The 26,350-nt window shown below is 53.3% G+C and overlaps 2 protein-coding genes across 6 annotated transcripts in view; both read right to left on the bottom strand.

Moving 5' to 3' along the window:
* The window catches only part of PITPNA (phosphatidylinositol transfer protein alpha), a 38,999-nt gene extending 33,507 nt beyond the window's left edge, over positions 1–5,492 (bottom strand). The window contains exons 1-2 of the mRNA XM_047080637.1: positions 5,270–5,492; positions 1,556–1,586 (exon numbers count right to left, since the gene is read on the bottom strand). Of these exons, the coding sequence (XP_046936593.1) occupies positions 1,556–1,586; positions 5,270–5,289 (51 nt within the window). The 5' untranslated portion in view covers positions 5,290–5,492. The remainder of the gene's footprint in view (positions 1–1,555; positions 1,587–5,269) is intronic.
* Positions 5,493–15,753: 10,261 nt separating this feature from the next.
* SLC43A2 (solute carrier family 43 member 2) overlaps positions 15,754–26,350 on the bottom strand; it is a 37,900-nt gene continuing 27,303 nt past the window's right edge. For 4 of the 5 annotated variants that reach the window (XM_047080628.1, XM_047080629.1, XM_047080627.1 and 1 more), the window contains 5 exons: positions 23,306–23,444; positions 21,878–22,007; positions 19,761–19,834; positions 18,346–18,469; positions 15,754–17,831 (listed from right to left, as the gene is read on the bottom strand). In XM_047080628.1, the coding sequence (XP_046936584.1) occupies positions 17,670–17,831; positions 18,346–18,469; positions 19,761–19,834; positions 21,878–22,007; positions 23,306–23,444 (629 nt within the window). In that variant the 3' untranslated portion in view covers positions 15,754–17,669. The remainder of the gene's footprint in view (positions 17,832–18,345; positions 18,470–19,760; positions 19,835–21,877; positions 22,008–23,305; positions 23,445–26,350) is intronic. The other variant, XM_047080626.1, reaches the window with a different exon arrangement.

Raw genomic sequence — 26,350 nt, 5'->3', positions numbered from 1 at the left:
GCAGAGTAGCCAATAGGTGCTCCTGAACAGTGCTGGCTCTCCCGGGTTGGCCACACTTCTCACAAATATTCCCATCCTTGTTCCATCAAGATACTACCTGTGAAAAGACCCATTTTGCCCCTAAATGCTACACTGAGGTACTCCGGAGTTCCTGGGGGACATCTTCCTGACTGGGGGTTGGGGGGGTGGGGAGGGTGGGATCATCCTGTACAGCAAAGAGAGGGTTACTGGACTCCCAAGAGCTGAGTTTCAGGGTAAGGGACAGGCCGAGCCTTCTCACTTGGCCTCCTGATTTGGAAAATCATCACTTTTATTTTTCACAAAGACGGCAAGGCCTCCAAGGAGGTGGGTTAACAGAGCCCCCCAAGCCCAACACCTGTCAGCCTAAGCACAGGGTTCCCAGGCCCCAGGTACATGTCAGGTGCTTCCAGGGATAGGAGCATCTATCCTTTCCATGCCCTTTGCCCTGCATCCCCAGTCTGGTTTCTCTCAAGCTCCTTTCCTAGAGCACCCAGAGCATGTTCAAGGACCACCTCTGGCTCCCACCCCCAGGTCTCCACAGCTCTTATCAGATTATAGCCCACCACTGGAGACAATTCTCTAGGGGGCCGATGCCTACCCACCCCCTTTGGGTCCAAGAAGCTTGGATATCTGTCTCATCTAAAGTGTGCTGCAGGCTCTGTTGGCCTGATTTCATTTTTCAAAGGTCCATTTCATATTTGGAACAGAGTGTAAGTTATCACAGGAGCTTCATGCTGACACCACAGGAAAGACAGTGACTGAGGGCACCGCGCTGGCTGACACACTTCACCCAAACCGGAGCCTGGCTAGAAGCTGGGGGGTGCAAAGAACAGGCTGCAACAGGAGAAGACAGTGGAGGAGATTCAAAGAAAGGATGGAACAAGGGAGGCTCTATGACAGTTTTTTGCTGTCCAAGACACGATTCTGAGTCAGCATGGCCTATGAACCTTCTTGGGGCAAGTCCTGCCAGATCCCCATACACAGGGACGTTGGGCCTAAAACCATAAAAGGACAGAGGGCAAGCCAAGCCCATTTGTTATTCCTTGCCCTCCGTAAAAGGGTTCGGGGCCTTGGTCTTCCCAGCGGTCACCTAGAGCATGGCTAGGGAGGGCCTCGGAGATTTCCCGCCCTACTGGTTTGTTGCACAACCAGAGAGAGGGCCGTGCACGCTTCCCAGTCAAGTGCTGGAGGGCCCAGAAATCCCCTCACTCAGTCCCCTCAATAAAATGTCCCCCAACAGGCACAGTTTTAGCAGGTAAAAGGGGCTGGTTTAGGCTCTATCCAAAGTCTCCGTTCAAAGTTACCTAGCATGCCGACAGCTTGAGGCAGGTTGCAGATATACAAAACAGGTGCCCTCCTTCCACTAAAGGTGGCAGTAGGAAAATTCTCATCGGATACTGAGTATCTCTAAGTTAGAACAACCATGAAAACCACACCAAGAGGGTGGGCCACTTGTAGCCCAATGTAGCCAATGGTCGCAAGCAATTATATGAATAAAAAGAAACTATGAATAAAAAGGAAAAAAAAAACTTACCTCATCTACAGACACAGGCAGGATGACTCGGCTACAAGAGAGGGAAAACAGTATCAACTTCAGGCCTGAATGCTACCCAAGGCCATTACAGCACCACTGTAGAACAGTCTTAAATGTTCTGTTGCACATGGCATATGCTCACTGCCGAAAACCCAGCAGAGAATGGCCCCCTGAGTGCTATGAGGCAGGATCGTCTGTGCCCTTCAGCCCCAACTTAGAACCTGTGATTCAGTGCAAGCCTGTCCCCCTACGGGCTACTTCGCAGGCCTCTGACTCACATTTGGAGCTGTCTTCTTCTCCCTTTCCCCCACTGATATCTTTCCCAGCAAAACGAGGACCCCCCCCCCCCCCCGCAAACTCTGAAGCCAAGATGAGGAGTCAGACCTGAAGACTCAGGCCCTGGGGATTTCATCCCTACGGACCCAATGTCCTGACGATGGCCCTCAAGGTAGAAAGCTAGGAAGGGACCAAGCTCCTTCAAAGCTTAATCACCCCAAGAGCACACACCAACCATCTCTGCTCTGAGGCAGGATATTGCAATACAAGCTACTATCACAAAGTCACCAAGAGAGGACACTCGACTTGTGTCTTCAACTCCAGAAGCTGTCCAAAGGCACCCCAATTGACAGTTTCCTTTTACTTCTTCTCCATCTTAACGACCACTGATTGTTGGAGGTGCCAACAAGCCATGACCAACAAGTCATGCCCAGCCAGGTCGCACGCCCGTCAGCATTCCACAGAGGTGCGAGGGCTAGTGGCAGAGCAACAGCCGAGCCACAGCTGAAAGCCGCGCGGTCAGAGAGGTGAGACCAAAACACTTGGTTGTATTCATACAGACGAGGCCCGCTCCCGAGCTCAGGTTCTCAGTGCCCAGACCCCAGTTGGAACGCCCTGGAGCCTCCTGCCCCTCGCACGCTTGGCGAAGCGTGAGCTGCTATGTTCTCCTTCCTAGGCAGTGCTTCCGACAACTGGGATCTGTGCTCCAGGCTGCTAAACAGTCCGCTCACTATTTTCCAAATCCACAAAGGTCCCCCAGGTAGCAAGAAGCACACAGGGGTCTGAGAAAAACATCACACTGACGGCAAGGTGCGGGGCAGAAAAGGAGCAGGAAAAACAAAAGGGGCTTCAAGTGCTTACTGCCTGCTAACCCCCTCCTCCAGAATGACTCAAATAACACAAATCCTGCAGGTTACTGGATGCTGCCGCGAATGCCCTTCCTCCCGTTAGAGAAAGCCAACAGCGCAGAAAAATACTTCCAACGTGGAGGCCACAATTTCTGCACCCTCAGAAGAAACTTCCTAGAAAACAATACGCCTTTTATCTGCAAGAACAGCAGTAAGAATCACATCCAAGAATTTGCAGAAATCAAATCCAGGAGAATCCTGTTAGAGGAAGTGTCAGAAAAATCACCAGGGAAACCGCCAGACCCTGGGTAGGCACCAAGTCTCCCCCAGCTCCTGACGGGATGCTCTGAGGCTGCCTTACGTGACAGCCGCACACCCGGACGTCTCTCCCTGGCTCCTCAGGAGCAAAACCACTTTAGCAGCAATTGAGTGCAATTCCAAAGGATAGGGCCACAGGGGCAGTGCTGGGCTGAGACTGGAGCTGTGCTCACTTCAGTGTGACCTTCACTTCCACCCTTCCCAGAGCTGCAGCACTGCAGCCACGGCCAAGTGCCTCGGATGCCCCCCTCCTCGGCCCCTGCCCCAGGACGCACACACTCGCCGGAGCACACGCGGGGCACAAGTCAGGCAGGAAGGAAACGCAGATGCCAGGCAGGCTCTGCAGCCCCGGCACCTTGGACCTTTCCCTGATAGGCTTCAAGGGTAGAAGAACAAAGACTGGGGAGGAAGGCCCTTTCTTCAAAACTCACTCAGATCTCTTCTGAAGGTCCCTTCCCTGCCTGACCTTCTTCACAAAACTACAGGTTTCTACAGACTCTGGAATTCACTTGGGAAGAGATAAAAAAGATCAGGAGAATGGGATGGGATGGGAAAAGCCTGTTTTCTGGACGGTCGAGGTTAAAAGCCAAAGTGCACCATGCTCTCCTCCCATTGGTATCCCAAGGTTCTTCCTCCTCACCATACCAAGCTCCAAGCTCTGGCTGGATCAACATCAGACTGGATGTCAAGAACCAGAGGTGGAGGGGCTCCAAAAAATGCTGTTCAGATGAGGTGTCCAGCTGGGACGACAGCTTGGGTCTCTGCTCCCTTTGTTATCCAAAGCGCCACACTATGTCCTAAATGTCCTAAACACCTCCAAGGAGCAAGCCATATGGGATGGGGCAAAGTGCTTTCAATGACAGAATGGAAACAGCCCTCGGCACACCTGCCTGGCTACCAAGTGAGTTCCACCAGTTGCTCTCTATGGGGACATCTCCCCCTTCTGGATTTCCTGGGCTTCTGACCCAATGCTGCCCACCCACCCTCTTCTCCAGGGAAGCACAGTTTCACTGTAAATTCTGCACACACGCATTCAATCTCTCCTCTTTGGGGGCAGGGAGGAAGTCCTGAAATGTTTACTTGGAACCATGAGCTTCAGTGACGGGTCATCTAGTGTTTGAAAGATTTAGCCATCTACACATCCCCACCTGTCATCCAATCCCCTGGATTTCAGGAGCAAGCCTTCTGCCTGCAACACCTACCAGAAGTCACTAGTTTTCCACCCCAGTCACTAGTCGAGAACTCCCTCACCCTTCACTGTCTTTCCTCAAGTAATGGCTTTATTGGAACCTCCTTAATTTCTCAAAGCAATTTCCCTCTTTGCACCAAGACTGAGATTGCCCTAGAGACAGGCTGCCCCTGCCCCCTAACCCCTACTCCAATATGTTTATTTATTACATACATTCACAAACCTACTCCCTCTCCAAACTGTCCTCTACCCTGGTAACATCCCAGCCCTCTCCAGCACTATAACTCCCACAAACCAGCTCCTCCCCAATATTTTCTGGATGCCTTCCCCAAGTGTCCCCCAAGTCCCAAGCAAACATCCTAAGCTTCTTTCCAAGTACCTCCTCCCCTGCACCTACCACTTAGGCACCATGTCACGCCACCAGTGCCCTCTGCAATCTTCTTAGACCCTTCCTCTGTCACCCAAGCCTGGCCCTAACTCCCTGCACCTTTCCCTGTGTGCACTTCCTTACAATCCTCCCCATGCCTAAGGCGGCCACTCCTCATACTCCAGGTCCCCCTCACGCTCCTCTCCACCATCTCAGCTCCATTCCTGAAGCTGTCTTAACTGTTCCTCAGCCCCTGAAGCCTACTCCTCCTTCTCCCGCCAGTCCCCGCGGCCACTCCTGTAGTTCTGGCGGGCCCCTTCGTCCCTCTGCCCCCACTGTAGGGCCACCACGCATCTCCATCCCCTCAAGCCCCTCCTCATGCCCTGCTGGCTCTCACTGTCCCCTTGACCCCATCTCTGGCCCTGTCCAGCCCTCATTGTCCCTTTGGCCTCTTCTCTCAGGCCTATTCGGCCCTCACTGTCCCTCAGGCCCCACCTCAGGAGATGTCCGTATCTCTCTATCCCCGTCGGCCCCACCTCAGGCCCTTTCCGGCCCTCACGGTCCCCTCAGCCCCTGCTGGGCCGCCCAACAGCCCATCCATTGCTCCCCATCCCCGTCCGGTCGCTGCATCCACTCCGCCAAGCCATCAGGCTCCCTGGTCGTCATCCCCGACTTTCCCTTCCTCCCCGCTTCCGCACGGCGCGCCGGACACTCACTACTCCTTGAGCAGCACCATGTCGCTCCGCAGCTCGGCGGCTGCCCGCTGCCCGCCCGGCCTCCCGCCCGCTTCCCGGCGGCCGCTCTCCCCGTGGCCCGGCCCGGCCCTGCTGCCTGCGCGCCTTCGTCGTGGTCTGCTCCGTCCCCGCCGCTCTCGCTGCGGTCGCCGCGCCGGCTTCTGCCGCCCCGGCCTTGCCGCCTCCCGCGCCGCTGCCGACGCCGCCCGGAGCTCCGGTTCCGCAGCGCCGCGCGGGGGCGGGGCGTCTCTGCGGCAACCAGAGCGTCACACGCAGCGGTGCGCGCTGACCTCAGCGCGAAGGCGGAGCCTTCTCGGGCCCGCCCCCTCCATCCTTAAGTGGGCCGTGGCGTCTGCGTCCTCTTCCGAGGTGGGCCCCCAGCGGGGGTCAAGAGCTCCCCGCCGCCCGCCTAGGGCAGTAGGCGAAGCGGACATCAAGGTGTCGCGTGGGGACCTAGGTGTGACTGTTTTGCACCTGTACGTTTGGCCCCCCTCAGCGGGGTGGGTTGAGATCAAGGAAGCAGTTGTGCCAAGAAAATATTAAAAGTAGCCAAATTTACATGCAACTGCTGTTCTAAGTGCTTGACTCCTCACAACAACTCTACCGGAAAAAGTTACCATTACTGTCCGCATTTACAGGTGAGGAGGAGGAGGAGGCAGAGGCTACAGGAATTGCTCAAAAGTGAATGAATGGCTTGTTCAAGTCCATAGAGAGCATGTGATGGAGATTTTCACCTAATAGTCTTAGTGTGATGTCATTCATCCAATAAGTGTTTGCAGAGTACCTGCTGTGTACCAAAACCTGTGCTTTTTTTGAGAGAATGAACCGAGCAGAAATGAGAAAAGGCCCGTGAATAGTGAAACACAAGCTTGATGGGATTACACTGGGGGTATAGTCCTCAAAATTTTCCTGGAAGAAGAGGGTTTGTTTGGTTTTTTTCACTTTGTTTTTAAGATTTTTTTTTTTTTTTATAAAGGAATCTCCACACCCAACGTGGGGCTCAAACTCACGACCCTGAGATCAAGAGGCACATGCTCTATGGAATGAGCCAGCCAGGCACTCCCTGGAAGAGGAAGTTCTAAGCTGAGGTCTGCAGAGAGCTTGGAAAGGGAGGGTTTACCAGGCAGAGTGCGGAGAGGGTTGGGGGCAGATAATGCAGTTCCTGACAGGTGATAATAAGTTGTTTGGAGTCCATCCTAAGGGAGCTGGGGCCTTTTAGGGGTTTTAAGCAGGTTTGGTGTTTGGAGGCTCACTCTGAGCGGTGGGTGGAGAGGGGACGGCGGGGGCCAGAGCAGAGGCAGGGTGACCAGTAAGGAGGCCTCTGCAGAAGTCCAGGTGAAGATGACAGTGATGGGAAAGGGCAGTGGAGGGAAGCAGCTCAAGAGGTAATATCAGCAAGGCTTGTTGACTAATTGGCTGAGGGAGAAAGGAAGAAAACCACCCAGGTTTCTGGCCTGAGAGCCTGGGTGGGCAGTACTGTCTTCAGAAGAATACCAGAAAGGTAGATTTGCACAGCAAAAGATAATGACTCCACGGTTGGACTTGAGGGACAGCCAGGTGATGGTGGGTGGGCTGCCACTGTACGGATTTGGGAAGGGAGGGTGGAGTAGGTGGCATATTGCTGTCAAGCCATGACTCGTACCCCAGGACAGCTCTGAGTATTGCCCATGTTGGCCACTCGTTCATCAAATCCTAAAGTAGGTGCGTGGATTGCCCCAGAAATCCAAGCCCCTTGAAGGAAGGCCAAGAGAAGAGATATTACCACCCAAAGTCCAAGTTGAACTGGACCCTGATCCCCTGACCCTTCAGTAGAGGGCTTTTTCTCCTACATAATAGCAGTGAATAGTTGTTTAACAATCGCCATGTGCTAGTTCTCTCCAGAAAGTAACCGAACCATGCCCTCTGGGAGCCTGAAGTCTAGTTGGGACAACTAGTGAATTCACTCAGTAAATACTGATTGAGCTCCTGGCCCTGTCCTGGGCCTTTTTCTCAGCACTTGGGACACGGGGGGTGACCTACAAAAACCAGGTCCTTCCCTTGTTCAGAGTGAGGGAGTGGAGTATAAACAAACACAGAAATAACTTCAAGTAGTGATAAATGTTCCGGAGAGGCTGAACATGGTGACTGTGGGCAGTGGCAGGTGACATTAATGGGGTGGTCAGGGAAGGCGCTTAGAGGAGGCGAGGTTTACACTGAGCCCTCCATGATGAGAGGAATTATTGCTAAGCAGACTCTTAGTTAACAAAAGCTGAGACAAAGGGGCTTGGAGGGCTGTGCTGGGCTCTGGGGAAAGTAAGAAGCAAAACAATAATCGAAATGCCTGAGAAACAGCCCCTGCTCTTGAGTCGCTCACAGGGAGGAGGACTTGCAGTTTTGGAGAACTGTAACTCGTGACACAAGGTAGCTTGTGACAAAGGGGAACATGTGTGACACAAAGAACAGGTCCAAAGAGAGGCCTCTCTGGGCTGCAGAGGTGTGGGAAGCATCCTGGGACAACAGGCACTTGAGCCACATTGGAAGAGGAAATGGCATCTCCAGAGGGAAACTATGACATGCAAAGGTGCAGAGGCAGAATGCTACGAGGGCCTCTGGTTAGCATTCGAGCGTGTTCTGCGTGGGCACACAGGTGGGACTGAGTGCCAAGCTAGAGAACTGTATCTCTGTTCCGGGGACAGGGGACAGCCACCCAGGGCCTTAAGGAACCCCCAGTCCTTGTCACCCAGATCCAACGGTTAGAGAGATTTTGCCGCTCACGCTTTATCTCTTTTCTGGAACATTTTATTTTAAATGTTTACGTATTTTTTAGAGAGATCGCGCACACGCGTGAGTGGGGGAGGAGCAGAGGGGAAGGAGGGGACAGAGGATCCGAAGCAGGCTCTGCACTGTCAGCACAGAGCCTGATGCGGGGCTCGAACTAAACTCACAAACCGTGAGATCACGACCTGAGCTGAAGTCAGACGCTTAACCAACTAAGCCACCCAGTCACCCCTTTTCTGAAACATTTTAAAGCAGATCTCAGACATCATACCACCTCACCCCTCTATGTTTTGGTATGCATTCTAGGAATATGAATATTTTCTCGAAAACCCATGCCATTGTCATACTTAAAAAATTAATAATTTTTTTTAAATGTTTATTTATTTTTGAGAGAGAGAGAGACAGACAGACCATGAGCAGGGGAGGGGCAGAGAGAGACAGAGACACAGAATCTGAAGCAGGCATCAGGCTCTGAGCTGTCGGCACAGAGCCCTATGTGGGGCTGGAACTTATGAACCTTGAGATCATGACCTGAGCCGAGGTGGATGCTTAACTGACTGAACCACCAAGACGCCCCAACAATTTCTTTTTTTTTAATGTTTATTTATTTCCTTTGAGAGAGAGAAAAAGAGATAGCATGAGTGGGAGAGAGGGCCAGAGAGAAAGAGAGAGAGAATCTTTAAGCAGGCTCCATGTTCAGCCTGGAGCCTGACACGGGGCTTGATCCCGTGACCCTGGGATCATGACCTGAGCCAAAGTCAAGAGTCAGATGCTCAACCAACTGAGCCTCCTAGATGCTCCTCTTTTTTTTTTTTTTTTTAAGTAATATCGACCCCCAATGTGGGGCTTGAACTCATGACCCTGAGATCGAGTCACATGCTCTACCAACTGAGCCAGCCAGGCACCCCAAATTAATCATTTCTTGATATTATCTCCTACCCAGTTCATATTCAGATTTCTCTTATTATCTAAAAAATATTTTGCAGTTTCTTTTAGATAAGTTCAGTGTCTGAACAAGGTCTGCATTTCCCCCACATTTTAGCTTTGCGATGTTTCTTACATCTTCCACTCTAGCAAGCTCTGCTTCGGGTGTGTTTAAGAGTTAGCCCTCACATGCGGGTGCCACAGCACTTTCTAGCTTGGCCCCCTGGGAGTCCTCAGCCCCACTGTGGAAGCAGACCCCCCGGTGCCCCATGCCTTCCAGTCCCAGCCCTACTACTTTCCGCCTGTATGAACTTGGGCAAGGTACTTAACCTCTCTGTGCCTCAGCTTCCTCAGTTGTAAAACTGGGCAATGATTGTGCCTGCCTGCTAGGAATCAGGAGACGAGGCAGTGTCCTTGAGGCCATCTTGTGCAGCGCATGGCACATTTCCATATCATCATTATTGGGGAAGGGGTGTTGTGAGGAAAGAGGGATGGACGCCACCGCCCCTTAAATCTACCTCTCCGATGGCATCTGGGTGGCTCAGTGGGTTGGGCGTCCCACTCTTGGTTTTGGCTCAGGTTACGATCTCACAGTTCAGGAGTTCGAGCCCCGCGTCAGACTCCACGATGAGTGTGGAGCCTGCTTGGGATTCTCTTTCTCTCTCCCTCTGCATCCCTCCCCCCCCCCCATCTCTCTCTCAAATAAAATGAAAAATAATTAAAAAAAACTACTTCTCCAGGCTCCAGGCTTAAAATCTCGAGTGTCACAGTGACCTCCTATCATGTCTCCTTATTTGTTTCTCTCCCTCTTTCCATCTCTATCTGCACCAGAATTTCTGTCTTCTCTCCCTCCCATATTCCCTCACCAATTCTGTCTCTCCTGTCTCTTTGTATCTCTCTCTGTCTCTGTATCTCTCTGTACCTTTGTCTCCCTCTCTATTCTGTCTCTCTCTGCCCTCTGTTTCTCTGTATCTTTCTGTCTCTGCCTTTCCTCTCTCTGTCTCTCTTCACTTCTCCTCCTGCCTGTCCTCTTCAGACCTCTCTCTGCCTCTCCTCAGCCCTCTGGTTTCAGTCTTTGTCACACTGCTCTGTCTGGGTGATGACCTTCAGCCAGTGTTTTTGCCATCTTCTCTTCCCAGCGGTCTCCTGCCCCGGCCTGTGTGCTGTTCGCTCCACCTTGGACTTCCTCCTGCCTTCGTCCTCACGTCTGTGTATCTCAAAGCTCCGACCCCCGCCCAGGTCCTCCTGGCTGGCCGGCCCTGTGACTGCTTGGGCCACAGCCACACCTGGAACCCACCTCTGGGTATCTCGAGGAGACTGTGTTTCACTGTTTCCGTCTTCTGCTGTGTCCCTTCCTGGCTGGCGAGGGCATGCTCTTCCCCTTTCTCAGTGTGTGTCAGCCCCTTTTCAGTTCATTTCTGTCTCTCTCCATTTTCAAATTTCATCTTCCAAATATTTATTGAGCAGCTGTTCCTTGCCGGGCACCATTCTGGGCCCTGGAAGTATTGCAGTGACCAGGACAGAGCATGGGGCAGCTGTCAAGAGGCATTCATTCTAGTGGAGAGACAGACACCGGACAAGAAAACAGACAAAGGCGTGACCCTGGCTGCTGGGCTGGACCCACTGGGAGGAGGAGGGTGTCGGCCAGTCCAGGCCACGGGCAGGCACTCAGCCAGTAAGGGCGGGCTGCTTCTGCCCTGCACTTTGCCTGACAATTCCCTGTCCCTAAATGGAGACTCGGCCCCTCTAGAAGCCAGACTAGAGTGTTTAACCCACTTGCTCCCTCCACAGCATTCATTATGCACCAGACTTGGGGGAGACAAAGGGAAAAATGAAAAGGTCCCAGGCCAGATAGGGCCACAATCTGATGCAAGACAAACGTGTCACCTGCTGGAGCCAAGGAAATAGACAAGCAGTTGTTTTGGGCACCCGAAAGAGGCAAGGAGGCCCTGCACATTCTCCTCTCTCCTTACCTCTGGTGTGTTTGGTCTGCATACAGTGGAAAGCTATTTGAGCAGCCATGAGAGTTTTTAAAAATTGTTTTGAGCCGACAATTGAAAATGGGAATTAAAAAAAATTTTTTTTTTAATTTTTATTTGAGAGACAGAGAGAGAGAGAGAGCACAAGTGGGGGAGAGGGGCAGAGGAAGAGAGAATCCCAAGCAGGCTCCCCACTCAGGGCAGAGCCTGATACTGGGCTTGATCCCACGACCCTGGGATCGTGACGTGGCCAAAACCAAGAGTCGGACGCTCACCTCACTGAGCCACCCATGTGCCCCGAGAAAGAGAATTTTTAAAAAAATAATAAAATTTAGGATTTTCAGCTTCTCCTGAAAAAACTCAGAAGATCTGACAGACAACACTAGGCTCATTCCCACGTGGCCACGATAGAGTGAGGTCAAGGCTGCCCCTTAGATGGAGGCTGTGGCCTCCACGTCCCCCCAGTCCCCCCCGCCAAGTCCTCCTGTGTCCCTGGCATGGAGGTCAAGGTCTAACAATGCCTGCATTACCAGAGACCTTATGCTGTGGCTCTACTTACGTTAGAGAAATATTTCTCTGTGCTTTCTCAGTCAAACATGGGAAAAGGAAAGGTAGCAAAGGGATGTGTCAGAGCCTTAGCTTTTGAATTTGCAATCCTGACAGGTAGGAGCTCCCACACATACCCAGGTAATATTCCCTCTCATCCTTTCCCCAGCTGGCCCCTGAGGCCATGCACATCCCTCCCCTGGGCCTCAAGCCTCCTCCACACAATTAGGGTGAGGGGCCAGGCCATCCCTTCCCTCCCTGGGATGGGGATGTCCTTGTGGCTTCTCCGGAGAGGCCCAGTGGCGCTCTCTCTCTCTCTCTCTCTCTCTCTCACTGCCACTGCCCAGGGCCCTGGCAGGAGGGCAGCCAGCATGGTGAGAAATCTTAGAAGGAGCACTCATGCCCATGACCACCACCTTAGTACGAAAGAAAAGAGACGAGGATAAGCTCCCTTTAGAACCAGAATTCACCAGAAGCCTTGGTCTCCCCACCCAAGAGGTCCCTCACTCTGTCCCTCCCCCACCTCTTGAAATGGCCACGCAGAAGGCCAAGCTAGCAAAGCTGGGCCATGGCAAGGGCACCATAGGGGAGGGGTGGGGGTCAGGGAGCACATGTCAGACAAGTGACACAGAATCTGAGCAAAAGGTAAGGGGCAGAAAGACGGGGGACTTAGGAAGAGACACAGGAGCAGAGGAGGAAGTAGTTGTTAGTCATTCTCAGCATACATTTATTGAGTGCTTACTGTGTGCCAGGAAGTAAGCCAGGTGCCAGAAACAGCAATAGGGCCGGGAGTCAGGGTCAGTTACTGAGGAGCAGTGTCACTATTGACCCTGGTTGACACAGGGAACCAATGAACCCTTCAGGCACCACTCAGGACCTAGGCCTTCCCAGCCATGGAAAGGGATTCAGCGAGGCAAGACCCTCTCCCTCTTCTCCAGCACACAGACAAGCTCCTGCACGCTCCTCAAAACGCGTTCACACCTGACGTGCCCGATGTGCCTGAGCACATCTCAACTCACACGTGCACACACGCACACACTGAGGCACAGCCCAGCAGTTGTGCAGGAGGTGGTACGGAGGTGCCACCTACATGCAGTGACCCGAGTCACCCCGCTTAGCATGAACTGTCGGGGCGCCTGAACACCCACCACTTAGAAATTATCTTGAGACGCTTTGGGGCCAAGTCACTTACTAAAATGTGAGAAATAAACGAAAAATAACAATAAACAAGATGAACAAAGGGACAACTTCTTAAGGCTTTTGCTTCGAGAGGGGTTCTGAGAGGGATACAGGTCAGCGGAAACGGACCTCACTTCCTTTAGTTGGCCACAAGTCTGTTCCGGTCAGAGTTGCCTAAGGTAGATGTCACGTTGTATGGATGGGGTTAGGGTGGGGACGGTCTTTGTTCCCTGTGCTATCCGCAGTATACCACTGTACATGTGCTTTATGCCCATGTCCACCTACCTCCCAGTGAGGGGATCACCTCCATTTTACAGGTAGGGAAACTGAGGCTCAAGACTTGCCTAAGGCCACGGAGACAGTATATGCCGTGGGGCCTCTAACCTCTGCTCCTCCTCTCACTGCCTCCTTGGCACGGGAAGATGGAGCCTTATCTGGGATGGGTCAAGAGGCTGGGAGCTGCCAGGGGCCCGGGTTCAGTCTCGGATCCACCCAGGAGGCTGAGAATGACTGACTTCAAAGGTGAACGTGCTGTCTGCAGAGACCCAGGGGCACAGGTGGTGGCCCCCTGCTGGCAGGGAGAGGCTGGCGCTGTGGCAGGCTACCCACGTGGAGGATGCCACACCTCCTTCTTGACACTGTGTCCTCACCCCAGGGCTTGGGTGAGTTAGGAAATGGGTGGAAACAGCCTCACAGAGCCTACCTGTTCACCCTGACCTTGCCCCCAACCCTGGGGGACCGGGGTGGGGGCTGCAGCCTATGGAAAACCAACTCTTTCACTTTGGGGGTCCTGGGCTCCTAATCCTCACAACCCCACGACCTATACCGTTTTGGGAAAAATGGGCTATCACCCTTGAGCTGGTCCCCTGGCAATTGGAACAGGTAAGGCGCCCCACCACCCCAAGAGCCTGTGAGGAGCCATCATATTCTCCTTCAGAGAAGAGGGGAGCTGGTGTTTAAACAGCCTCTGAAGCCCGATCCTGTCGAGAAGACTTCTCAGAGCTCTCTGACAGGAGCCCCTGACCACAGAGTGCCAACCACTCGTCCCCACACCCCCACCTTATGTGTCTGCTCAGACTCACACAGGCTGATGCAAGTGCATCAACAACTCCACGGAGCTGAATGTGCTGCTGCCTGGGGCAGTCCTGCACATATACCCCCAAAACCAGGTGTGTCCCCATTTTCAGTGTCCTTGGGGCCCAGGGCAGAGTGATGCCCCCCTCAGACTGCATAGCCCAGGGGCCATGACCATGGGGGCTTGAGCAGAAGTTCCTTTGACCACGCCGATTCTGGATACAAGAGGGAAAGGAGATGGAGCAAAACCAAAAGGAACCCACAGGGGCCTGCAACCATAACTGTGGGATTTAGAAGGGTTGGAACTTTCCCCAGCAGCGTTTGCAGGAAGCCAACCACAAAGGAATGACTAGACTCCCAGACAGGAGTCCAGGAAGACTAGACAGGAGGAGACCCCTGGCAACGTTCCTGAGGACGGCCCAGCCCCCTTCCTCTCTCCGACCAAAAGCGCAGGACCAGGCATCACTTCCTGCTCCTTCCCACCAGGAGCCTGGAGGCTGGGGGGGTGGGACGAGACCAGAGGGCTGTGGCCACTTGGTGTCCACTGCCTTTGACCAGCTCGTGGTCCCTTTCCCACCCCAGGGCACTCTTCTCAGGGTGGGGGTGACCAGAGATTTGCTCCCCCTTGTACCCATCAGTCTCCAGGGCCAAGATGACTCTACTAAGTAGAGCTCAATCCAGGCTCTGAGGAAGCTCTTGGCTCCAGGAAATAGAGACCATGCCTGGCTTTTTGCTTCCCTTCCCTGGGCTGTTGCTGCCCTGCTCCCAAGGCCCAGTGGGCCCTGGGGCTGATGCTCCAAATAGAATGTCCTGGTCTAGAGGGCCTTGGATGCTCTAATGACTTCAGGAGTCCTGGCTCTAACCTTAAGCATGTTACTCCACCCCCTGGGCCTCGAGTTTTCCAGCTATAAAATAGGGATAGTACCTAACTCCTGGGTTATTATGATTCAAGGATGATAACAGGAAAATATGTAACCCATCAACTCCGTACTGTCAGAGCAGAATGACTGGCCCCCGACAAGGGGGTGGGGGCGCAGTTACCTGACCCATCTGGTACTGCTCCATGCACTGTTGGCCTTGGACTCTTTTCCAGCCTGCCCTCTAGTTTCTCAATGCCTGCTTCTTCTCACAAAGTGCCCATGTCCTGCAGGTGGGTTGGGAGAGATAGGCAGCAGCTCCCTTTGGCCGGGCCTGGGCGCTGCTGGGGATGACACGGGCCCTGTCTGTACAACCTCAATACGGAAAGGCCCTTGCTAATTAGCCATCTCCCCAAATTGTACTCCTGTGTCCCTAGGTCTCGAAATTTGGGTGCCCCAGAATCACCAGGTGGGGCTTAGCAAAATGTAGATTGTCAATTCTCCGGGCCAGAGGCGACACCTGGCATTGACCTTTTTAACAAGCACCCGAGGAGTTCCTGCTGCCGGTGGTCATTGGACCATCCATGGAGGACGGCTCTGACTGCTAACACCATACCCCACCTGGCCTTGGAAGCCACAGGTCCACGAACATGACAAAAGTACAACACCTGCCTGACTTTAACTCTGCATTTCCCAAATTTGACCATTTATTTATTTATTTTTAAAAGAAAGCTCTGTGCCCAACATGGGGCTTGAACTCACAACCGCAACATCAAGAGTCACATGCTCTACTGACTGAGCCAGCCATGTGCCCCTGACCAGGAAAGTTGTTTTTTTTTTTTTTTTTTTTAATTTGAATAATTAACATCTCACAGAACTAGTGTTCTGAAGAACGGTTTGGAAAATGTTGGTCTGGTTCTCTCTCCTTTTTAAAACTATTTGTTTTAGGGGCGCCTGGGTGGCTCAGTCAGTTAAGCGTCCGACTCTGGGTTTTGTCTCAGGTCACGATCTTACGGTTTGTAGGATGCAGCGCTGAGTTGGGCTCTGCGCCCACAACACACAGCCTGCTTGGGATCCTCTCTCCCTCTGCCCCTCCCGGCTTGTTCGCTTGCTCTCTTCCAAAAATAAACTTTAAGAACAGTAAAAATAATTGTTTCAAACAAATATCTTATTTTTTAATGTTTGAGTGGACTGAAATCTAGGAAAATTAGGTGTGTTCAAGGTGCTCGACCGTTAATGCAGGACTCGAATTTGGGCCTGGGTCTGTCCTTTACTGTTCCCCACCAGTTTCCCTCACCACTTTCTGCTTCTGTCTCTTTGAGCCTGAGGTTCTCCTGGGTCACCTTGTGTCCTGAGCTCAGGAGGAACCCTCAGGGCAGCGGATCCAGGAATAAGAAATCTGAGTCGGGGATGGAAGGGATCAGGACTCGCTGTTTGGCTGGGATAAACAGCAGAGGCAGTCTGGCCCACACTTCTAAGATGTCTGTACAAGCGCAGTTTGGGGGTGGGGTGGGGAGTAAGGTCTCTTCCTGGCCCCACTGTAGCTTCTAAGATGGCAATCACCCAGAGAGATGGGGAGCGGCTGGCTGGGTAGGACTGGGGCTGCTCAGTGGCAAGAAATCTTGTCTTGCCTTTTCTCCTCAAGCTCAAAACAGGCACGTGTAGCCATTAACCGAAATGCTTAGCAGGGGCGTCCCTTACCAGGAGGAAAATGGATTTATTGCTTTATGAAAAGGAGTCTGATAAAACTTAAAAGAAAAAACCCAAAAGTAGAAACCTAAAAATCAACCCACCCTGCTGAGCACTCCCAGGAAGTCTCAGACACATTTCTGGAGGCAGTCAGGTGGGGGGCTGGAAAGCCAGGCCCGCCTGGCAGAGGAAGGGCGGCCTCTTCCCGTAAACAGCTCCAGGGCCCTGGAGGAGTCTGCCGGCAGGGGGCGCTGTGGCCCCACGGCCTCAGACCAGCTCCAGGCCCAGAGTGAGGCTGCCTCCAGGACCCTGGGCCTGTGGCAGGCCTGGCTGGCTCCTGGGTGGCCCCAGGAAGATGAGGGCAGACACCCAGAGCCCACTCCTTACCATCACCCCACCACACACATCCCTCACACGTATCACAGGGTCACACATCCCACTTACACATGTACACACACACACACACACACACACACACACTTAGGCCCCTCACCGTCCATCTCCCCGGCCAGGCCTGGACCTCCTCATCTGTCAGCAGCAGCCTGGCTTCCACCCCCATAAAAACAGCTGTGTGTGTAGGGGGTGCCCTGTTGGTGCTGTTTTAATTCCCTTCGGGTCACAGACTGGATGAAGGGTGGCAGTGGAAACTTGCTCCCTGCCCCGAGGGAGGAGGTGAGGGACTGCTAAGCAGCCTTGTCCTTGGCTCCTAGCCGTGCATGACTATCCAGCCCTCCGTCCCCTCCCCAGGCTTTAAGCCAGGGGGGCTTCTCCACAGGCCTATAACAGGAGGACAGGTCACGGACAGGCCACAGGGGGCTGGAATTACAAAGGAGTTAGCACCAACAACAGGAAGCGGGTCCTTCCTTCCTCAGGCAGCCTCAGACTGGCCGGGGAGGAGGTTGAGGGGCCAGGCGAGGGCGCGCAGACAGTGCAAGCCTTTGTCCTTGGGCAGGTGTGGCCAGTGGGCATGCAGCTGAGGGGCAGGTGGCAGGCAGTAGGTGGCAGACCCCTCTGCTTTGGCAAGAGGCAGAATCCAGACACTTAAGGGAGAGAGAGCCTGCCTGCTGGAGGTCCTCCTTGCTCCTCCTGCAGGCACCATTGTGCCTCAAGGCTCCGGGGCCCCTCGACAGTGGCAGAGCAAAGCCCAGGCCAGCCCTTGCTTCCAGCAGTAGGAACATCGCACATCCGGGCCCTCTCCCATCCGTCCTTGCGCTGCAGAGCTCCAAGGCAGGACCAGGGCCCTGGGAGGGAGCATGGACTCCAAAATGGTGAAGGAGAGGATCCTGAGGGTGCACGGAGGTCCTCTGGGATGGGGAGAAGGACACCGGTGAGTCACTGAAGCAAGGGCAGGAGGCCACAGTTCCGAGGTGGCGAGCGCTACACGAAAGCCTCTGGGTTGGAGGAGCCGTTCAGCTTGAGGAAAAGCTTGTCATCCTCCCTCTTCTGCTGTAGCTGCCTCTCCAGCTGGCGCCGGTAGCAGACGAGGTAGAGGGGGAGGCAGAACCCCAGCATGCTCAGGGCAAGCAGCCCCACATTCACCTGGAGAAGTAGAAATGAGAGCTGACGTCACATGAGGCAGGGGGCCGGGCAGGAGCTGTGGTCTTTGCAGAGCCCGGCTCAAGAGCCTTCCCCACACTCAGGTTTGGACGAGGGGAGGTCACGGGAGGGGAAAGGAAAAGCTGAAACTGGACGAAGGGCCCAGGGCCCGTGGCTCCACATTCCAGTATCAGGATTCCCAGCTGAGAAGCCCTCGGGGCCTGGGCCCTCCACCTCTGACCTCCAGTTGTGAATATCCAGGGGTGGGGCCAGCAGTGGGGCACGTTCACAGTACCTGGTTAAAAATGCCAACCCTCAGCAGGAGGGCTACCCCAAAATCAGGTCCAGAAAGGATACTCTTCTTCTCCTACACAGCCACCGCTCACAGAGGGACCCTGAGTTCATCCTAACCGAAGCTCCAAACTGCCTCTCCTTGGGGCCCTGGAAGCTCCTGAGCAATGCCTCCCAGCTCTGAGTGGGCAGATGCCCATACCCCACTGCCCCACACCCTTCTTACCCATAGAGGGTCTCCTTGGAGGGGACCCATCATGGCCAGAAACAGGGGCTGCTGCAGGAGAGCGAAGAGTGCACTGACCAGCGACTGCAGTCCTGTGAGGCTGCCAAACTGGGTGGAGGGGTACCTGCCGGGAAGACAGGGGACCTGTCATCACAGGTGCCACCCTCACCCTCCCAATGCTCCTCGGCCTCAACTTGGCCCCAGGTGTGCCTGCCTCGGATTAGTTTCTGCCAAGCAGTCCTGTGACTGTGAATTTCTCTTTCAGACCGGCCTGAGACCCCCGATTCTGGGGAGGACCCCACTCCACCCAGGCGTGCCCCAGGTCCATGGGTGTCTGGACGAGCTGAGTGGAAAGTGGTGCCAGCAGGACTCTGCGGCTTGGCAAACAGGCCCAGGGAGCAGGTTGGAGGCTGGCCCTGGCTCCGCTACGCCCTCATCCAGAGGAGCATTGTGTAATCACGGAAACTCGGCATCACACTCTTGGTGGACTCTCAGACTCTGCCAGGGCAGCAGCAACTTCCTCCTGGCATCGGGTGGAGTGGGGGACGACAGGCAGACCTGGAATGACCCCCGTGGGATGCTGATGGGAGGGGAGAGAAAATCTCAGCGAAATGTCAGGCTTTGTGGCCCCGGAGGTGAGAAGGGGCTCCCAGCGAGGAACAGGCTAGTCTTTGGTCAGAGACACACAGGAGACGGTGCTTGAGTTCCTTTTTTTTTTTTAAAAGATTTTATTTTTAATTAATCTCTACACCCAATATGGGGCTCAAACTCAGAACCTCAAGACCAAGAGTCACATCCTCTACTGACTGAGCCAGCCAGGCACCCCCATGGAGTTCCATTTTTGAGCCAAGCCCCAGCCCAAGGGGGAAAAACAACTGTGGTTCCTTCTGGATGTGTGGCCTCTTGGAAAAGGAGGCAGGTTTCATTTTAGCCAAGGCCCAAAAAGGCCAGTGGCAGAACCAGGCCCTTTGAGACTCTGGGTGAGAACAGTCTGACACATTGTGGGCTCAGTTATCCATGTCATTGCCCCTGTGGAAGGCCCTGTAGTTCTGGGCAGCCAGAGCCCTCCCCTGTCCTTCCTGTGAGCAACCAGGGGCAGTCCCGGGGCTCAGCTGAGCAGCCATCCCCGAGGCATAACAAGCTACACGGGAGCACTGACCCTGGTGGGGGAACTGACTTCGTGTTAGATGCCAAGGCTTGTGGGCACCCAACTGTCGGCCCGCTGACCCACCTCCCGCCAGGTGTGACCTTCCCTTGACACACTCAACAGAAGCCCCCGGTACCCATCCCCTGGCACAAGAAGATGAGCCCAGATGGCAGGCTGGCCCCCTCCAGGACCTCAGTCCTCCCACGAACCTCCCTCAGGTCATTCCCTTACTGTCGGCCCCAGGCCACCCCCGGCAACCAGCACTTACACGGCGGCATACAGGCCCCCGACGGCAGAGTGGATGAATCCTCGCACAATCGTGTGCAGGATAAAGGAGAGGATCTGAGAGAGGGAGAGCAGAGTGTGAGCAGAGAAACGCGAGGGTCCCCACAGTCCTTGGGGTCCTGAGCAATGGCAGCACTGGCAACTGGTGTTGGCTCACACCAGCTCTCCAAGGGCCAATGCCCGAGTTGTCAGGGATTTTGTGAGCCAGCTATGAGACAGTCACTACGAAAAATTAAATTTATAAAGACTTAGAATTAAACAAATTATATAAAAACAGAGGTAACGGATACTCAGAATTCACCATTTCTTAATTATTTTGCTATTATCTGTGCTCTGGGGGTTTCTACGTTTATAGTCTAGTACGGCGGGAGTACCGTACGATGGCGTGTCATTGTGAATCTCTTTTCAACTGCACATTTGGGGACGTCATATCAGTTGAAATCAGCCATGGTGAAAGCATTTACACCAAGGAAATTGGCAAACAGGGCTCCTCCTGCCTCCACCCAGAGTCAGCAGTTATAGATGTACTGACACAGCACTAAATAGGAGGTCATTAATCATGATTTGATCTCCTGCCTTTGCTGACCTGAGGATGGTGCCCAGAGGTCTCTGTGCCTGGTCACTCAGGTCCTAACGGCTGATAGCTTTCCTTCTCCCTACCCAAAAGTTCAGCTTCTTAAAAAGGCCACAGCTGGCCGGCTTGGCAAGCTCCAAGAAGCATTTGTAGATAATTCCTCAGGAGCAAGAGAGCTGTGTCCATTTTGCCACAGCCGCTGGGACCCTTTATTCACCCTTTGCACACGGCCCTGCCATCCTGCTTAGCAGCCAGGACCTGTTCCCAGGAATGTGGGCGGCAGAGGGGGCAGGGGCTGCTCTCTGCAGTGTTGCAAGAGGGTTGTGCCCAACTATGCTTGCTCACACATCCTTGTGCAGGTTCCCCCTTTCCACTTCAAGTGTCTTGTTGCCTTTTCATAACTTTTCTTTCAACAAGAACTAAATAAAACAAAAAGCAGAAGACTGTCCCTAGTGAGCATTGCCCCTTCATTAGACAAGGTGGTCAAGGCAAGGATCTATCGACCAGCCTTGTAAGAGGGGACAGCCACCAGGAAGCTGGGAGGGCACCAGGAATACAAAGACACTCTCACTGGGAACTGGAACAAGCCTCCAGTGGTTTACTCTGGTCTCACACAGAATGTCGGCACATGCACATGATAGTACCCATGGGTGGTGCACAGCTGGGTGTTCAATGTACTTCAACACATGGCCACTTGCAAAAAAAAAAAAAAAAAGAGAGAGAGAGAGAGAGAGAGAGAGAGACTCTGGCTTTCCTTCTGGACCTGGCCCAAGATACTATCTGGACTTGAGCTAACCCATGTGGAAGCAATGCCATTATTCAGGTCCCTTCAAAGTTCATAAACTTGGGGATTTAAAAAATCGTCATAATAACAATAAACAAACTTGGAGATTGGCACTAGAACACTTTCATGGACGTAAGGGTAGAGCTGGGCAGGTGACAAAATCTACTTTGCTTGCAATGTCTGCCAAAAGTCAGCTTTCAAAAGCAACAGAAATCTTGTGAAAAGGAATTAAACTTTTGAACCCTGATGCCCAGTGATCATCACAGTCTTTCCCAACTCTCTACAACACAGATACCCCGTAGGCATTCTTGTACCAGAGTAGATGGTCCCATCAATGCCACAGATTAGCCAGACCTCTTTGGACCTCAGGTTTCAACTGTGTGAGCGAAAGCAAAACAAGGAGCCATACAACTACCCCACATAGTTCTGGGGGACGGTATGGTGGTGGTATTCACAGCATGCAGGATGCTCAAAAGGCCATGAAGAAGGATATGCCTTCATAGAGAAGAGTCTTCTGTGAAAGGCAATCCCAGTTTCATTTAGAGCTCACCCCCTGCATTAAGCACAGAACCTGGCAAGTAAGAAGCCCTTGGTAAATAACAGCGGGGTTGGTTGGTTGTTGGTTGCAATAAATGAATGAAAAGTCATCATGGTCTTTGTTGATGGCTTCCACGACACATCACGTCCCTTCTAGTCTCACTGTCCCACATCCCGCCCGACCTCTCCTTCTCCCCGTACCCACCTGCAGAGGCAGGTTGGGAATGAGACAGGTCACCCCAAAGCCCACAAGCAGCACATTTGTGAAGGCGAAGGCCCGCATGGCGTTGGTGACTTTCTGGATCTGCCGGTCTCGCTTCTTCTTCTTCTCGCCCCTGTGGAGACAGAGCACACACCGGAGCTGGGAGCTCCCTGAAGGAGGATGGGCTCTCCCAGGAAGTCACAGCTTGCAGACGATGCGAGACTCGGAGACCACCCGAGCACATCTGAGGGACTGTCAGGGCGAGACCACCCCTAGGGACGCCCCCATTGCGCCCTCTGGACTGAGTGCTGGGTGTGAACCGCAGTGGAGAGGTTGGATGCAAGGTCATTAACACACTGCGCTGCCTCAGTGAAGACTGACGGGGAGGCAAGCAGCAGAGCACACCCAAGTCGGGATGTGGCGAAGCCCCGCTTCACCGCAGACTCCAACTTCACCCAGATCCCGCAGGGAGCTGATGATAAGCCAGATAATAAGTCATACAAGGGAGGGAGTGGATTTCCCCTTTGGGGGCAGGAAGGGGTAAAGGAGAAACAAATAAGCAATAGATGGAACCAGATGGCTTTAGGACTTGACCTAGATAACGGAGCATTCTCTGTAGCTATTTCCTTGTGAATTCACTATTAGGGATCCCAGTCCCACTGCCCACACAGATAACCCACGGACAACTGTAGGACATGCAACAATGAATGCCAAGTGCTGGAGACCCGGAGAGTCCCAGACCCACCACTTCCTCACTATGTGGCCCCAGGCAAGCTACTCAAAGTCCTAACTTCAGTTCCCGCATTTGAAAAATGGGTTCAACACTAGTACGCGCCTCATCCAGGTGCTGGGAGGCTTGACTGAGATACTGTGCATCAAGTGTTTGGCATGGGGCCCAGAGCAATAAACAGTGGCTTATTATATTAAGGTGGAGTCATGAAGACAGCATTTAACTCACCCTCTGATCTTGGAGCCCAACCTTTACGAACACGGGGCTCCTATACCTTGTTTCATGCTGACAATTATGAACAGATCTAGCAGTTCTGCGGTTATAGCAGCCTACTACTCCCACCGAGTGGAGTGAGCCTCGCAGGCAAGCAGGACTTTACCACGGTTTACCACTGTGGTATTCCTGAGTGGGTCCTTGGACACCCAGTGTCTGCACACAGACCTTCCTCCGGTTTCTCCCATTCTTCTGTCAAGCCAGTGCTTTTCCAAACTTTCGGGTACCAAAGAATCTCCATAACGAAGTGATACACTCAAATCTGTGCTGAGCTAAGTGAGAGAGTGTCGGAAAGCCCTTACAAATAGCTTTGGGCACGACCCCCTCTTGCCTCTCCCGCTGACTTCAAAACCTAGGCCACCCACCCGGTTCCTGCCTAGCAGCTGACTCTGGGGCCAGGAGCTAGGGGACAGGCCCTGTCTACGCACTGGTTGGCGTCTTTCTCCTCAGGTTCCTCAGAGGCATCTTCACACTCCTTCAGCCTCCAGTCCATGATGTAGCCAATGACAGGGGCTGTCAGCAGGCAAAGCAGCTGGAGCACACCGAAGATGGAGGTGTAGAGGCCAACTGGGGAGGAAAATGGGCTGCGTCGTGGGGGGCCCCTAGCAGAAGCCTGAGGCAGGTGCTGGAAGAGCCTGAGACCCCATAGGCCCTTCCGGGGTCTTCCACAGACCACCCCCCACCACCCCTCACCGTGGGCCTTGAGGGGAGCCCAGAGACTTTGAACTCCAGAATCAAAGGTGGAGCAAGGGGCAGGCACCCTGTTCTCTTCTCCAAATCGTCTGCTTATTTCCAAGAAACAGCTAATGAAATCCAGTATGTCACAACGACAGAAGCTCCAGGAAGCGTCTATGACTCGGGAACCACAAAATTACCAATGCCTGGGACTGAGGCTTTGTGTACGACTAGTCATTAGTTTTCTGCCTCTAGAAATATACCAGGAAGGCACCACTCACAGGGGCTCTGACGTAAGGGCTCCAGCCTTCAAAGAGCCTTAAAATTATGATGAGATTTTTTTTCAGGCAAATAGAAGCTGAGGGTTGACTGCCCCTCCCCCACCCACAGTTCTGGCCAAGAGGGATGTTTCTTGGTCAGAGACTGGCTGGAGGGGATGTTGCAGTGTTCTTCGACAATCCCCCTGGCTTACCGGTAGCCATCACTGCATCAGGAAAGCAAAAGTAAAAAAGCAGAAAGGAGAGAGGTTAGCAGCAGAGATCTCAATGGTTTATTATAGGGAGATGGGGCGTGGTAGCAGGCCAGCTCTGGGCCCAGCACACACATGCCATTTCCCACCAAGACCAGACTCTTAGAGCATCCAGGGGACGCCCAGCTTGAGTCAGGCTTCTGGGAGTGCAGGCGGGTGAGGCCCGGCACGGGCATCTGTTGATGGTTTCCGGTCTGCTGTGGCCTCAGTCACGTGCAGCCGGGGCCTCGTCACAGGCAGGCTGGTGAATCAGGCCTGCGGTGCTTGCCGAGGACCAGGAGGGGGAAGTGGCGTGGGTGCCGAAGACCCGGCCAACCAGGGCCCCTCATGTACCCTGCCCTGTCATACTCTGTCACACCTCCTACTGCTCTCCAAGGGAAGGAGAGGTCAAAGAATCCGTCCCGACCCCCAGCCAAACACTGACACCATGGGTCTCCCTCCGACAGCCAGAGCCGGTCCCTTCTATTCCACCAGCTCCCTGAGCCTGAAGCAGCCCCTCTGGGGACAGCCGGGGCTGTGGGGGTCGGGAACAACAGCTCACAGGAGCAGAGTGGGGAAAACCGGTGCCCCGTCAGCTGCAGATTGGATTTCCTGGCCCAACTTCCTCTACTTCTTAAAGCTGACTTTTTGAATGTGGGAAACAGTTGGGAAAAAAAAAATCCTCTTGAGCAGCAAAAGATTTCTTAGAGAACTGGAGTGAAAGTCCACGACTCAGCAGCAGGGAGATTTGCCTTCTAAGAGCCAGTGGGCCCTCACTTCACTTCTCGGGCCCTGAGTTTATAACAGAGGGTGTTTAGACACGATAGATCAGCTTTCCCCAAAGTGTGGTCCACAGATTTTAATGAGCGTTATACCATAACAATGTTCCTGTGGTGGAGGTTTGGGGAAAAATCATTGGACAAAACAAAGTTAAATAGGTATGTTTTCCTATAGGGCTCTCTTAGGGCCTTTACTGTGTCAGCGTCCATTATGCAATTTTGCAAGGGCACATGGTAACTTCACCACAGGACATCCATTTTCACAGTGGAACCAGTGTTGTCCAGGTCCCTTTGTCATCTTTCCCTTTTGTTAAAGCTGTTTTTTTATTTATTTTTGAGACAGAGAGTGACAGAGAGAGACAGAGGCAGAGTGTGAGCAGGGAAGGGGCAGAGAGGGAGACAACAGAATCCAAAGCAGGCTCCAGGCTCTGAGCTGTCAGCACAGAGCCCGACACGGGGCTTGAACTCATGAACTGTGAGATCATGACCTGAGCCGAAGTCGGACGCTCAACCGACTAAGCCACCCAGGCACCCCTCTCTTTTTTTAAGTTTATTTATTTATTTTAAGAGAGAGAGAGGGAGAGCACAAGAGTGCACATGTGCATGGGGTAGGGGAAGAGAGAGACAGGAAGGAGAGAGAGAATTCCAGGCAGGCTGCTCACTGACTCATCCCCTTTAAAAACTGTATTTCAGGGGCACCTGGGTGGCTCAGTCAGTTGAGCGTCCGACTCCTGTTTGTGGCTCAGCTCATAATCCCACTGTCGTGGGATGGAGCCCCTCATCGGGAGATGGGCGTGCAGCCTCCTTATGATTCTCTCTCTCCCTCTCCCTCTGCCCTTCCCCCACTTGTGCGAACACGCTCTCAAAAAATTTAAAAAAATAAAAATAAAACACACCAAAAAACCTATAGTTGATTCCTTGTAATCCCTAGTGTAACTACCCCTGGGGAAAACCAACTAAACCAACAAACAGTTGCACACCAGTGAGAATGCCAATAAAAAGGATTTACCGACTGTGTTTGTCCAGCTTAGGGATGACTAAAGCTGACTCAGCTCAGGCCCTGAGGAAGTACTGATTTTCTTTGTAGAATCAAAACCTCTAATCAGCTGAAGACCTTCTGTGCTGTTTTAGAAAAGTGGTGTGTGCGTTATCAGCTCTGTTTACCGAACTTGACAAGCCTCGACTGGATCACACGCACAAGGAAGCCGCTGCCCAGCCTTGCCTCCCAGTTCTGGGTGCAGACCCTGAGTACCCAGCGGTGTGGGCCACCCCTGCCCCTTCGCACAGAGCCTCTCCACGGCCGCGCCTGCGGTTTCCCAGGGCAGGGAGACCCTTGGCAACGGGGCTGACTGCCTGTCTTTCAACAAGTTCTCAGGTGGAGTACTCCGTTCCCCACAGTGTTTTCATTCACAAACAGGCTTGCCAATGGCCCCGAGGCAATGAAAAACATACGCCCCACACCCTGAACACATGTAATTATTTTAGTCCCCCTCCCCCGCCTCTAAACCGGG

Source organism: Lynx rufus, unplaced genomic scaffold (genome assembly GCF_022079265.1).
Source record: "Lynx rufus isolate CCGP_SWC_20201006 ecotype Redwood Valley unplaced genomic scaffold, mLynRuf1.p SCAF_18, whole genome shotgun sequence".
NCBI classification, from domain to species: Eukaryota; Metazoa; Chordata; class Mammalia; order Carnivora; family Felidae; genus Lynx; species Lynx rufus.
Note: the sequence above shows the minus strand (reverse complement) of the source record. Positions and strands in the feature narration are given on the sequence as shown.